The following is a 15,871-nucleotide window of genomic DNA, read 5'->3' on the forward strand; positions in this document are numbered from 1 at the left end:
TGTTACAATACTTTATTATTATGGCTCCATTTACTAATCTGGATAAAATGATAACATATCTTTATATTCTTTATTATTTGATTAAATATTAAATTTTTCGTCATTACAATTGTTACTTTGTTATTACAAAATATTTCAGTTATTTCTTTTTGTTCTTAAACATTATCAAAGAAGTCTTTTAAGCCATATTATTTGAAAAGCTATCCATATTATAGCTATATAATCTATTTTTAATATTGATAATACAATTATTGCTTATTTCTTTGAACTCGAAGATATAGATCTCGATGTATTCTTTTTATCATCTAAAGCTCCTTTTTAACCACTATTAGTGAAACCAAATAATTTACATATAAAATTATGAGAATATCAAATGCCATTCCTTGTAATTTTGATAATATAACGTAAAATTCTTTTAATAACTCCAGAATATGTTTACTTGGATTATAGATAAACTTGGATATTGCACTAATAGAGAAAGTAATATATAGTTGAGTATAAGTTAGATAAACTAAATCTCCAACCAAACTTTGTAGTATTTTGCATTTGTCAAATACATACCATTTTCAAGTTTTAATTTCTCGTTTACATGGGTGTTGATACAACTTTGTAATTAATCATGTTAGACTTTTTGAGTATATCAATTGTATACGTTTTTTGTAAAATAAAATTTTCATCTAATCCATACTTAATCTTCCACCCAAGAAAATAGTGCAGTAGACCTAGATACGACATTTCAAACTTATTCATTCTGTATTTTTTTCAATTCTACAATAGAAGAGTTAGATGAACCCATATATATAATATCATTAACATAAGGGTAAATATAAGAATATTATATTTACCTTCTTTCTTTAAAAAAAATAATATATTCATTATTACTCATTTTAAATCTATTTTTATTGAAATTAATAATCAATTTTGGTGTACCATGCCCTTAAAGCTTGTTTAGAGTCTTCTTTAGCTTATACAACTTTTCTTCATGTTATTTAACTAAAAAACTTTTGGGTAGAGTAATAAAATCTATTCTTATAAATCTTCATTTAAAAATATATATTTTATATCAAATTGATAAATAGATCAACTCAAGTGAGCGACCAAAGCCAAGACAGTTCTTATCGTTTCGAATCTAATAACTAAAAAAAAAAGTATCATCAAAATTAATACATTATTACTATGAATATCCTTTTGCTACAAGCTAAGACTTATGCTTTTGGATACTTTCATCTGCATTATACTTTATTTTTAATATTTATTTTAATTTAATAATTTTTTTCTTTCGATAGATTCGTTAGCTCATATGTTTTATTCTTTTCAATTTACTTGATTTTTTTACTTTATTATTTTTTGTCATTCCTCTTTTTTAGTTGCATCTTGATTTGAAATAAATAAAAAAATATTGAATTATAAATTTCTATTAGTGATTTGAATTTTTCTAGAGAGGTTTCATTTGAGGAATCATTTGTTGAATTTACAATTTAAACTGCTACTCGGTGAGGCTAACGAAGAATTTGTTGGAGTATGATCTATCACTTAATTCTATGAAATATCTAGTTTTGTTAGAATATAAATTTGTTTTCACCTTCATTAGTCTCAAAATTCCTATAAAAGAAAAGATGGGTTAGAAGAACCATTTAACTCAAGATTCAATTAGCAATTATTTTAGTAAATATTTGATAAATAACATAAATGATAATAATAAACTTTGTAAGTTCTGAACGATCGTATGACAAAAGGATCCAAAGTGATCCGTCATAATTAAAAGTCCTTATAAATGTCCACATGGCACAACCGTAGAACAAGACAACGAGCTAGCCTCAAACACCATCCTACGGGCCCATTAAGCCATGTGCAACCTTAGTATCTCCTGAATATTACACCATTCTATGGAACTAGAAAACCCCTAAAATGATTATTTAGATTTTTTATAATTTCGTATCTACATGATAATTGTACATAACATAACATGTATTTACATGCTTGAGACAACTATAAAAGTCAACTAAAATAAGATTACAAAATCTATTATAATATTTTTATATATTGTACAAAACATAAATAAAATCAGATATGAATATACACATTAAATATTTTATTTTTTATATTAAATATTTTATTTATAACTTCGTTGGATGGCAGTAATAGAGCGTGGAGTCTTTGATGGCTCTACCTCAGTAGTAACACATCATTTAACCTCCATCCATGTATTAAATATTTATGTTCTGTTTTCTCGTTTTGTCAAGAGCTAAGAAAAGATGTTGAGCTTCTCTTTTGTCAACTATGATTTCCAAGGTCCTGAAGGTGTCTGTCTTTCTTCCTAACTCTTTGATCATAATGTTGATGACGAAAATTTTGAACCGTGATATAAGATTCATATTCTAGTAGTAATATATATACATATATATATATATATATATATATATGATTGGTGTAACAATTCGATGAATTCTTGCTTCCACACACTTTGTATTAACAGATTGGGTGATGCACAGAGCCATCTCCACACAGAATGACGTGGGGCTTTCTGATCTCCAAAGTATTTACTGTAACAGTGATGACAAAGAAGCACACTCTGCCAAACTTTGGCTCCATTACAGGATGACAATCTTTGTGCTATCAGTTTTGCTCCTCGATGTTCCTCACATAGTGTTTTATTAATCATCCAATTCAGTAGATTATGTATTCGATTACATAAAATTTATATATGGACGGATATGATATATAAAGTCGAATGGTAGGATGGACGGAACAGAGTTACCAAAAGCATCAAACATCACGACATCAGAGGTAAGCCTATCTGTGGTCTCTTCTCCTTCTCGAGGAGTCCAAAACGCGACAAATCGGCAGGCAGGTGCTTATCAGTAAGGCAAGAACGACGACCGTCCTTGGCGGCAGATGACAAGCTTCCGAGTCAGGGACACGCCCCCTGTTCGGTTCTGAAAGCGATTTATCTCATCCCAACAAAAAGCTTGTGTGTATCTGATGCTGAGGAGAAGAGGTCTCATCTCGTGGTAACTGAGGGGGCTCTTGATGGCTTTTCGTTTGAGCTTCAGATCCTGTGGATGCCTCTAATTCATTAAAAGACAAAAGAAAGAAAGGCGATTACTGGTGTGATTTGTTTCGAGAATCTGATCCCCATTTCGCAACATCTATAGAAAGATTACAGTCGATCTGCTTGCCCCCAAATCTCTCTCTAAGATCCCTCCATTAATCATATTCCGGTGACAAGGGAGGATGCTACAGGCATAGAACTTTATTCTGGGAATGCAAAGGATGTTCTAATGCAACAGGAAACCACATATCAGAGCTTGATCTCATTCACTGGCCTGAGTATTACTGAGAGCAGCGGAAGCGGCAGTTCGCACGGCGTCTTCCACTCGCTTGGCGATGCCGTCCAGGTTAACCTGCAGATACGCAACGAGGCCCTCCTTCGTCCACGCCGGCAACGGGTCGCAGTCGAACGTCCACTGCAGCTCGCACCCGCGCTCGTCGCCTGGCAGCGGCACCGCTCTCAACGTCGCGACGTAGCGGCCGAACCCCATGTTGTTCTCCGTCACCTTGTAGCTGTAACTCCGGCCGACGGGGTCGAACGCCAGCAGTTCCTCCGCCGCCCAGAAGGCCGCATCGCTACCGTCGTCGCCGGGAGGGCTGGTGCAGTAGCGGACGCAGCCGGGTTGCCCTTCGGCGCCCGCGATCATACGGCAGTCGATCGAAGGGAACCACAGGTGAATGCTGCAGAAGCTGGAGAGGAGGGACCAGGCTTCGTCAGCCTTGGTGCTGGGGAGCTTGGCGGAGGCTTTGCCTTCCCACCCCTCCACTTGGCATTGCTCCATCGCAAGAGCCCTGGGAAGCCGGTGCAGGAGGAGTTCGCCTGCTGCCTCCTCTGTGCATAAAGAGGAAGAGAGCACCGATGGTGCTAATCAACCACATGGAATCTTTCTCGACTGCATCTGAGGACCACATCGCAGAGTCCATTTTGGACACACTAACCAAGATTAAGACTAAAGTAAAGAACGATCTTAACGACGCATGAGCTCGTCATGAATAGGATTTACTAGAGGGCATTGTTTGTCTACACATGGACGGTATGTGTCAATCAACTTCTCTAATGGAAAAAAGAAAAAAAAATATATCAATTTGGATTTCTTGCGGAAGGTATATACTGTTTTTTTTTTCTGATATTTTTATTTTTATAATTTTATAAATATTTTTCATCATCATGTATAATCGTATATCGTATCGTCACTTTTGACCCGCTTAATTTATTTTGATCATCGATCTTGATAAAAGATCAACGATCGATATGATGAAAGACGATGATACCTCACGATGGGAGGAAGGCCACCAACGATAAATATATATTTACTGGATTAAATGAGGTCATTTGAAAACAAAATAAAAGCAAAAAATATTTTTTTAAAAAATTAGAAAATATACTTTTTTTACAAAACCATTCAAAGTTCAAAAAAACTTAGCTTGTGATCTAAGCTTGACTGCTATTCATGAAAATAAAAATATTTGCAAGTCCAAAAGCTATAATTATTAGTTTCTAGCTCCTTTTGTGTGCACCACATGTGAAGAAAGGGAGTGATCACATGCAAATTTAAACCTTTCTCAAATAATAGTAATAAGGTGCTACTAACATAAAATAAAAGAAGAAAAAACTAAGGCGAAAAAAATAACTATATTGAACTTCTCAATAAGAAAAAAACTTACAAATCTTGAACAACTCTTAGACTTCAGCCCTATTAGCTTGAATACGGATCTGGGTCTATACATGCCACATATTTATAGATGTGAAAAACAAAATTTTATAATCTCTATAATTCTATTTAATCTTATTTAAAACATAAGACATCAATTTGAGATCTTTCAAAATATATTTTAACTTTTTAAACTAAGAATTCCTTATCCCTAACTCTATTTAATCTTATCTAAAAGGTAAGACATTAATTTGTGATCTTCCAAAATACACTTTAACTTCTTAGCACTCCCCCTTAAAGTATATTTTTGGAGATAAGTCTCATCTTGCTTTGAAGATCCTTAAATGGTCCTTTAGAAAGAGATTTAGTAAAAATATTTGCTACATTGTCTTTACTTTTGATCTTCATGACCTTAATGACTTGTTAAAGTATCTTTTTTAGATAAAATAATATTTAATTTTAATATGTTTGGTTATTGTATGATAAATTGGATTTGTAGCCAATTTTAGGATACTTTGATTATCACTCTATAAAATAGTTGGTTTGTTAATTTGATAAAATACATCCTCAAATAGACGTCTTAACCATATATATTCTTAAGCAGCAAATGAAGCCTTGTATTTTGCTTCAGTTATCTAAAGAGAGATCAATTGTTATTTCTTGCTGCACCATGAGATGCAAGCAAAATCATTAAAAAAAAAAATCTATAGCCAAAAGTAGATCTACAATTATCTAAATCACCTCCCAAATCAGCATTTGCATAACCATGCAATTCAAGATGTATATCTTTCTTATAAAATAATCTCAAATTAAGGGTAGAATTTACATATTTTAAAATTCTCTTTACTGCTTCAACATGTGGCTTCTTTCAAGATTGCATAAAATGACTTACAAGACTAAGTAAAATTACAATATCTAATCTTATAATTATTAAGTAAATGAGACCACTAATAAGAGTACGAAAAGATCGAGCATCAGAAAGAATCTTCCCGTCTTAGAAACCTTCTTACTTTTATTAATTATAAACCTTTCAACAATTTTTCCTGCATAACTTGTTTCAGAGATAAATATACATCAAGAGAAAGATTACAATGAAACTTTGAAATATCTATTTCATCATGACCGGTGATGATCATATCATCAACATATAGAGGAACAGTAATATGTAAGCTTCCTTGTTTTTTAATAAATAAGATAGGATCTGAATTTGAAGAAAAATAATCATAAAAATATAAATATTGAGTAATTTTTTGATATGCTATAGGAGTTTGCTTTAACCCATAAAGAGTTTTCTTGAGATTACAAATATAATTTGGTTTAAAAATAAAAACATATTTTACTTGTTGTTTCATATAAATATCATTGTCAATTTCACTATATAGGAAAGTATTCTTAATATCAAGTTGTCAAAGCTTCCATTTAAGATTAACTACTAGAGTAGTCACTATCCTAATAGATGTCATCTTGGCTACAAGATTAAAGGTTTTCTCATAATCTTCTTCATATTTTTTAAAAAACCCTTTTACAATAAGTCTTGTCTTATAATGATCTATACTTCTATCTGACTTACATTTCACCTTAGAGACCCATTTGTAAATAATTAGATCTACATTTGCAGGCTTTGATATAAAATCCTAAGTTTTATTTTTATGAAGAGCATTCATTTCTTATTCATAGTATCCTCCCACATCTTAACACCTTTAGCTTCATTAAAAGGAGTAGGCTCAAGATTATTAATTGGTTCAGAAAAAATAATAATATATGCTTACATTATCTCTATCTCTATCTCTATAATGTACTGGCTTGACGGCTTGACAATTGTTCCTTTTTATATTTTGAATATTATTTTTTTTTCTTTATGAATATCATTACCCCCCAATTGTTGTGCTCCATCATTGGTCATAAAGAAATAACATGAGTAGATACATATGAGAAAGAAAATGAACCAAAATCTATAAGAGCATTAGATAACAAAAGAAACTCACTTTCATTATTATAATTGATATTTTTAAAAAAAATTACTTTTGAAGGATAATAATAAGAAATTTCATTAAACACAACATCTCGAGATATCACGTACCGCTGTATTTGTGAATCCATGTATTTTCAATATTTCTTATTTTCATTATAGTAAATAAAGATACATTTCTTGACCTTAACATCTAACTTGCTTCTCTTTAAATCTAGGATATGAACATAGCACAAAAAACTCTCCTAAGGATAATTGTTGGATCCATCTTTGAATAGATGTAATATAAGACATATATTATTTTCGAAGATCATAAATAATATAATATTTTATTTATATATCAGAAATAGGCTCATCTAGATCTAAGAATAATATCTCTGAATATAAATTTTTAATCTTAAAAAAATATTGAGAAATTGAGAGGTCACCTTGGATAATATTTATCTAATCATTCTCCAAATACTGAAGCCAAGCCATATTCTTTTTATCAAGCAATGCATAAAAAACGATCCAAATCTTTGAAGCTGATTTGTAATGAATAATGTGTTAAAAGAGATAATGAGAAATAAATCTCTTTAATGTAAATTCAATTTTATAGCATCTTTTTATAGCATCTCCATCGGTGTTGCTGTTGCATTGCCACCAACTACATCTCACAAATCTGATTAAGATGTTCAATATCAAATCTATCAACTCAATTATAATATTTCATAGTCGAAAAAAGTTATCTTCTTCATCGAGGAGATCTTGAAACATAAATTACCACACTTGTGGCTCTAATACCATACAAAGAAAGGGAGAGATCACATGCTAAGTGTAACCCTTTTTCAAATAGTAATAACAAACTACTACTAGCCAAAGATTAAATCAAATCAAATCAAATAAAAGAAAAAAAAATATATTATTTTTTTTAAAAAAATATTTACATATCTTGAATGACTATTAGATTTTAGTTCTATTGACTTGAATGAATCCACACATATAAACACCATCTACTTATAAATATGAAATACAAGAGTACTTAATCCTTATAACTCTATTTAATCTTATTTAAAAAATAAGATATTAATTTAAATTTTTTAAATATATTTTAACTTTTTAAACTAAGAAATTATCTCTATAATTCTATCTTGTCTTGTTTAAAAAATAAGTTATTAATTTATAATTTTAAAAAATACATTTTAACTTTTTAATACCACAACCTGTGGTCAGAACATGCTCCGAAGGAAATCAAAAGAAGCAGCAGATGAAGCTCCACGTCTCGCTTGGATATTATCCATAAGTACAAAACAATTCCGACAAGCAACTCTCCACAAGCCAAATAGAAGTTTACAACCTCTCGTTGTGTGTCCAATGTATGCTTTGTCAAATCAAGCATGGAAGTAAATGATTGGTCGATAAAATCACTCGAACACGAGAAATTTGCAACATTGCTAACTGATAGGGACGATTTTGTCCCGTACCAATTCATTTATCACAAAAGTCAATTTTTAAGCAAGACTCTAAATCCCCCGTCCTAAAATGATGATGCAGTACATTTCGATATGCTTATCAAGATCATAGACTAGAATGATCATACGGTGAACCTGATCTTATCTCATGTAGTAAAAAGGAACTCATGAAGTTATCCCGAGTGGGGACTATCTATATACTAACTCAATCATATAGCTTACACTATCATCTTCAACCCCCAACATCAACCTATCATGTAGGATCGTCGGTTGTTCGAAGACACTCAAACGATCCAACTCTCAGAGAGGAATCTTACAACAAAGAAGATCTCAATCTAACTAACCAGTCATTATAAACTGGGTCATCATAATGGCTCCCGACTGAATAACCTATATAGTCTCACCTCATCGAGCCTCTCACATTAGCTAGAAAGAGACACTTGAATGAACCTACACTTTTGATAATGGATCAATCAGGCCAACTCATTAATCGACAATACACATGACACCATCACTATCAAGCGTATGATATTACATGATCGTATGAAATTTTTGCGAAGGTATTGTCGAAACTATGATTCGACATGAGGATAAGAGTTGAAAGGGGAAAGACCGTCTTCCATCCATCCTTCGTCACATGTTCTATGCAAAGAGTGGGTCACCAGACTTTTTCTCCCACTCTGTAGTAATGTCACATAGGTGCCAAAATATGGCTTGTTCTTGTCGATTCCCACATAATGTACACTAAACTTGTTTAGTTCGTTAATGAAATTACTGTTGCAATATCTTTTCATCGATCGTAATATTTCAATTTAATCCATATCGAAAGTGGCTTAAAACTTATATTAACTTATAAGAGACAGAATAATATATTATTATTGATATGCATATTGAGTATATGCTGACTAATAGAATGACACATCATCATTCATATTTCCGAAGGGCAGCGATAGTATGGCAGCGCTTCATATCATATACAGTGGAACTTTCGGTGCTTCTTCCACTTTCTTGGCCATGGCATCGATACCGGTCTGCAGGAAAGCGGCGAGGCTGTCTTCCGTCCAACCACTGACCGGATCGCAGTGGAACGACCACTCGAGTTGGCACCCGCCCTCCCCGTTCGACGGCGGCAGAAGCACCTTGAACGTCGCGACGTACCGCTTCAACCCTATGTTGTTGTCGGCCACTTCGTACTCGAAGCACCGCCGCGCCGGGTCGAAAGCCAGCAGCTCCTCGTAGGCCCAGATGACCGGCTTGCCGTCGTCGCCGGGAGGGCTGGCGCAGTAGCGAACGCAGCCGGGTTGGCCTTCGGCGCCGGCTATCTTCCGGCATGTTTCCACCAGTCCTGGGAGCCACAAGTGAAGGCTACAGAAGCTGGAGAGGAGGGACCAGGCTTCGTCAGCCTTGGTGGTGGGGAGCTTGGCCGAGGCTTTGCCTTCCCACTGTTCCATGGTTAAGCCGTAAGGGGGACATGTCGGAGCTCGGTATATATAGAGAGAAGATGTTCCAGGGCACGTGTACAACGTTTTAGTCACTCTGTTGGTGAGGATCTAGTTTGTGATGACTGTTCCAAAGAATCATTTGAAGATTCTCGAAACATAGTGAGAGTAATTTTCATGATCATGGATCCTTTTATTAAATCTTTTCCTAAAGGATCATTTGAATAGTTTTTAATCTTAGTTTGAATATTTAAAAATAAATATATATATATATAATAATATTATCTTAGTTTAAGACATCATAATATTCTTTTAAATCAAGAGTAATTAAGTTTAAAGATCTTGAGAATTTTAATAGTATCATCTTACCTTTTTATTTTCACATTGGTTTCATTTTAGATCTTAGGTGTTGGACCAGTAATATCATGAGATTAATACATGAGAAATTAAAACTATATATGATCCAACATTTTTGGGTAGAAATAAGGTCACCATAATGCCGATCTGCATGTGGTTGACGCTGTAACGCCAAAATCTGAGGAAGAAAAGGCCGCTGAAACATCTTTTCTAAGCTTTGTGGACTTCAACGAGGAAAGCCATCGCAGTCGTCCGTCATCGACGGGTCTCCTCTGACACCTCTTCTCTTATTGCCGCTGCACGTGCATCCACGTAACGATCTCGGAATTCGTCCTCCGCGCAGGATTTCGAGAGGAAGCATTTGATAGCAGACCAACTTAGCACTGGTAGAAGTCTTGTCAGTTTGGTCTGACGCTTTGTTGCCGGAGGTTCCATTCTTGATAGCTCATCTGAAGCCAAGAAGCTCTGCTTCGAACAGGATAAAGTTCTCAGGAAACCAATCGAGATCGGTTCTTCCAATGATTTTGATGCTCGTGCACTGAAAGTTTTGTTGTCTGAACAGACCGTCTTCTTGCGTTTACCGTCAGCGGACAGCATCTTAGCCTGGTTGACGGTGCCTTAAAGATTAATTCGGAGTCTTTTCTTAGTTGTGTTGGCGGAAGCTAAAGATGTGTTGTTACCGAGAAGTTCTGTAGCTGTAATGCATCATCTGATCTGAATCCGATGAAAACCTTCAAAATCGAGGCGTCACGTAACATAACGTAAACCGAACACACCACTTTGGAGCAACACATTTCATCGTATGACATCTCCATCAAGATTGGGACCGATAACAATGCAGGAGTTCTCCGAAAGAGTATCTTTCTTATTCAGCCCACACCCCCTTTTAACCTAACCCTAAATCAATATAAGAGGGTGTGATGGCTGCGTTTTGACACGGAGGTGACTACGTTTTTGAACAGAAAAAGATAACGTGGTGATCTTCGCAACAGCAAAGAGGAGAAGAAAAAGACAGAAAAACAAAAAAAAGAAAGGGAAGAAAACAAGAACAACGCAGAGAGACTGTTCTCAATCATCTAGCAGTGTTCTCATCTCATGTTAGATCAAATCTATAGTAGACTCTTACTGTGATTACTTGGGAATGTTTTAGATATCGTGGACAGTGACGTGATCCTTGTATCCCAGTTGTTCTATTGTGATTGTCGCTAGAGTTTAGGGAAAGAGATTGTGATTATCTTTAGCTTGTCCCATAGTTTTTACCCTTCACATTGGAGGGGTTTTCCACGTATATCTTAATGTTCTATTTGATTATGATTTCATTTAATTTCGCTGCATATCATGGTCTGCTAGTATTTATTCATATACAAAGGTTATTCCGCTTTATATCCCCATCATTATCAACACATTTCATGCGATGATTTCTGCATGTTCGTCTTTGATCTGATTTTCTGTACGTGGTTTACATGACATTGCAGGTTATGTCAATGGAAAACAAGGAGCAGGAAAACCTACCGATGAGGGAGGCATACGTTGGACAGCACCAACGCATTCGTCCACCATCTTTGCCCTACGCAAGAACTACGAGATGACAAGAAAACATATCCAGGATTTATCGTCCTTTTGGAAGATTGAACAACATAACCAGCAGATGGTGCCAATTTCATGCGTCTCGTTGAAAGGGACAAGACCTGAGAAGAACAAGCACGATGGCGTGCTCTGTTGTGTCCTATTCTCTTGTACAACGATACAAGCATGGCCTGACAAGATATGGGTGATGTGCCTATCGCACGGAGTCTCCGACATGGACCGGTGGTAGGCAGGTTAAGCCACTAAGTGAAGAAGACGTCCTCTTTCTTAGCTTGCCACTCTCTTCCTCCTTTTCTCTTCTTCCTCATAGTTCATCCTTTTCATTTCCTTCTCGTTATACATGTGCAATCTAAAATAGATTTGTTGAGCTTGCAGATATCACTGAGCACTGACTCTTCGTTACAGCTCAGTTGTACACGCCGGCGTTGAATCCTGTATAATTATCGTGACACATAAGAGCGAAAGCACCTCAGAAATGCCCTGAGATGCTACATCGTGACCTTCCACCACCACCGTCACAGTGACAGCACCAACCACGCGGGGGGCTTCCACCACCATCACAGTGGTAGCACCCACCACGCGGGGGCCTTCTCGCGCCCATCCATTCGTCTCTACCTATCCTAAATCTCTCGAGAAGCGAAAAATCTCAGAATGTGATGGACATTGAGAAATCATAAACTAATGATAATAAAGAACTCAATTCGAAACTAAAAACTTATCATACAAATCTTTGAATCTCTACGCTTCTTTTGGCTCTATCTAATTTCTCCTTTTAATTATATGTATAAAATATTGCGTTGGCCCTTTATTTTGTAAAAGGTTAAACCCAAGACACTCCAACTATGATAAGAACCTATCATGACTAAGACTCCAAGATCGAAATCCTATTAAATCATAAAATTCGATTTAATATTCAAACACTATGGCCATGATCACAACAAATGACCTTGGAACTCAAAGAGATATCATCCAAGGCGGTAGAATCAGATCGGTTGTAGGCTTTGATTTTGATTAGTATAATATTAGATGAATAATTTACACAAAGATATGCACCAGATTTGATGAAAATAGTTGCAACCCCATATGTTGATCTTACCAGCTTAAAGTAATGGCAATTTGTAATCGTGTTTCTTCGACATCAACTTATTCATAGAACCTTGATCAACAAAAGATGCCTTACGGTAATAAGAATTTTATTTCAACTATTAACAAGATGCAAGAAACTAGAACATTATGCAACTAGCTTGTTACAAGAATGGGTCATCTAGAGCTCAATGCAGAGAGAAGGGAAGAGTTGACAACAGAAATAGTATGATAGTGAGATTGGATGCATCCTCCCAGCTTCTAAGCCTTAGACTGCATGGATGGGGCTGCCATTACTCTGGTTCAGATCGGGCAGGACAACAGAAGAGTTAACATGAAACGCAGATGGGCTCGACATAGAGGATCCTACCAATTTGAGGGAGAGCGCAGATGGGTCCGTGCAGCTGTCATGGCCATCACCGATGCTCAGCTTAGACATGCCGACAACCTCCTCGACATTCAGTGACTCCTTTGGGACTACTGGAACCGGCTTTAAGATCTCATGAGTTCCACTCATCTCTTCCTCCTTTATCATGGTACCAAGATTGGGAGGCCAAATTGGTATAGGCACTGGTATGAAAGCAGGGTAGAATGTTGGTACCATTGTGATTGAGTTTATATATGGGATGCTAGCGCTTGGTTCTGAAGCATATTTGGCCGTTGAAGTTTCCAAAAGCTCGGCTCCTTGTTGCTCGTTGGGTTGCAAAGTTAGGTTCTCGAGTTCATCAGGAGGAGCATGGGCCATGAACTGTTCTTCATGGATTGGGATCTGCTCAATTGGCTGCATAAGAGGAACAGAAAATAATTAAGGAATGAAATTTTTTGTAGCCTATCATCCAAAAGAAGTCGAATATGAGTGCAACTGAAGAAAGAAAATTTTAGGGACCATGTCAAATAAGCTAGAGCGCCTCTTCCTTCTCGATGAATTACTCTGTCGAATGAAATACTTCTGGGCGTGACTTGCAACCTGCGTTGGAGTCCTAGACACAACAAAGTTCCGAGCTATTCCACGCCAATCACCTTTTCCCAGTTTCTGAAGACCCAGCAAGAACATCCGATGCTCTTCTTCGGTCCAAGGAACACCTGCAAATCCAATTCATTGGTTGTATGTGGGTAACAATGAACTGAATTTAGATGTAAAAATTCATATTTTTGGCCAAAGATCAATTCGTGCCAAAGAAAATTGGTCAATTGACAGTGAGCAATAAACTTCAGTTCATGGGCATCATCATATCAACTAGAACAAGCCATAACAAATCTAAACCACCTAGTACAACATAGTCCCGACTCACCTTTGAAGGAAATGATCACAAAAAACTGAATATAAGTGAATAAAATCGTTCAATCCGAGAAAAAATAATTAGTTTTTCTAATTTATTAGAGAAAATTGTGTATTCATCTCACATCCCAAGCCAAAAATAGCTACCAGATATTCGACAATAAAGCTTCCAAGATTATCATCATTGATGATAAGACTACTACTGACCGACTATGCATTTATAAGATAAGGAATAAGCCAATCTATAAGCAAATCGAGTAAGCTGCACAAGATCCAAGTGGCACTACACCTACTTGGATAAAACGATACATTCAGAAGAAAAAAGGATCACATTAGACAAAGCTAAGATTGTTGATGATCTACATTTTGATGAAAACATTGACAATCGACCAGAGACCATCCAAGAATATTGAACTTGACTTGGTGGTTAGATTAAGCTTATGATTCATAGGATTTTATATTATCGGTCTAAAGAGGTTGCTTTTAGCCTCAGAACTATCTTTCAATTCATCGTAAAGAAAATAAATTAAATATCTTATAAGAGAAGCAGTAATTAATTGAACCCATGAGAATTTGCTTATTCTTTTCCAAGCAAGTAATGGTCTGCCAAGCCAAGCATGATAACAACCACATTAAAATATGGGCAGTAATAAATGAAAATAAAAATGATATCTGGAAATTCTCAGAACAGAATAACGCAGTGAAGAATATAATGGATGATCACGAGAAATCACAAGCTGTCCAAAAATGAGATGGACATAACAGTTTGACCAGGATAGTAAAGAAGAGAACTCCTAGGTAAACATGATGTCACGCGCATTCCATCAAATGTAAAGCTATTGGCCCATTGATTAAGACTCTTCCATCAGTTCCACCACAAAATGAAAATATACCCAGTGGACCATATTTCATCGGACTATCAATCACTAAACTCAGGGGATGCCATTCTAAGGGGCCACCCTTAATGTTGTTGACAAAATTGGCCAGTTCCACACCACCAATGCATACAAGGAAAGCCAGATCACTAGATACTGGCAGTAAACAATATCTATCAAGCTTCTATGAGAAAGCAATCTCAGTCAAAAATTAATTCCTTAAATGCATCTCATAATTGCACAGTAGAACAAACAGATAGAATCATTTACATCCTTAACAAAATAAAAATCTTGATTCTCTAGAGGACATCTGATCTGTCAGATTTTCTATGTAGTAGACTTAGATTCTCAGAGGTATAACAAAAGATCTCTATTTTAAGAGAAAAAATCAGAAGAAAAATAATTAATGAAGAAGTTTGATGACATGTGTAGTGATCTCACAGAAACAGAGACATGCACACATTAGCGGCAACAGATTCGACAGCAGACGATGACAGAGGACGAAAATGACGATCTTTCAAGAATAATCATTCAGAAACAATAAAATAAATCAAAACTTTAGGGGAAAAATCGGACCTTTCTTGCGGGAAACGGAAGAACAGGAGCTGTGGGCGGGGTCATCGGAGGCATACCCGGACGCAGCGGCGGCGGCGTCGGGGTGGTCACCGGCCGGATCTGCGGATGGGGACGCGCCGACGGTCGATAGGGCGGCCGCCGAGGAGAGGCACCCCATGCTGGCGCTCTTCTTCATCGTCCCCACGCCGTCCGTCAGGCGCACCCCGAATAGCCGCACGCCGGCCCCGCGCGCCGGGCACGTGCGGGAGTTGTGCCCGTTGTTACTGCAGTGCGAGCACCGCCTCGTCATCTCGCCCCGCCCGCCTCCGCAACCGCTCAATGGCCGGAGCCCTTCGAGGCCGCGCCTCCACCACTCCCACGCCTCCCGAAGAGCGAGCGATCGAGCGAACCAGCAGCAAAATCTCGTCGCGTCTGCTGCGTCTCGGTAAACGCTGTATCGGTTATTGGAAGCACGCAAACCAGAAGGCAACCTCTAACTTGCCTTTATAACTCCCCGCATTATTGACCATAATTACGAGAAAGCCGAGACTCCGGGGCGAGCGGGGAAAGCTC

The 15,871-nt window shown here is 36.6% G+C and overlaps 3 protein-coding genes across 3 annotated transcripts; all 3 read right to left on the reverse strand.

Moving 5' to 3' along the window:
* Positions 1 to 3,188: 3,188 nt before the first annotated feature.
* On the reverse strand, positions 3,189 to 3,966 carry LOC135641565 (lachrymatory-factor synthase-like). The gene has a single exon (XM_065157009.1). It carries the CDS (start codon positions 3,831 to 3,833, stop codon positions 3,315 to 3,317), a length of 519 nt encoding a protein of 172 aa, XP_065013081.1. The 5' UTR covers positions 3,834 to 3,966; the 3' UTR covers positions 3,189 to 3,314.
* Positions 3,967 to 9,088: 5,122 nt separating this feature from the next.
* LOC103988418 (lachrymatory-factor synthase-like) lies at positions 9,089 to 9,574 on the reverse strand. The gene has a single exon (XM_009406949.3). The coding sequence runs from the start codon at positions 9,572 to 9,574 to the stop codon at positions 9,089 to 9,091; it is 486 nt and encodes a 161-aa protein (XP_009405224.1).
* Positions 9,575 to 12,682: 3,108 nt separating this feature from the next.
* Positions 12,683 to 15,765, reverse strand: LOC103987839 (transcription factor MYBS3). The gene is made up of 3 exons (XM_009406260.3): positions 15,320 to 15,765; positions 13,476 to 13,672; positions 12,683 to 13,370 (listed from the first exon to the last, which is right to left on the reverse strand). The coding sequence occupies exons 1-3, from the start codon at positions 15,606 to 15,608 to the stop codon at positions 12,858 to 12,860; spliced, it is 999 nt and encodes a 332-aa protein (XP_009404535.2). The 5' UTR covers positions 15,609 to 15,765; the 3' UTR covers positions 12,683 to 12,857.
* Positions 15,766 to 15,871: the final 106 nt, after the last annotated feature.

Source organism: Musa acuminata, chromosome BXJ3-6 (genome assembly GCF_036884655.1).
Source record: "Musa acuminata AAA Group cultivar baxijiao chromosome BXJ3-6, Cavendish_Baxijiao_AAA, whole genome shotgun sequence".
In the NCBI taxonomy this organism is placed as follows: Eukaryota; Viridiplantae; Streptophyta; class Magnoliopsida; order Zingiberales; family Musaceae; genus Musa; species Musa acuminata.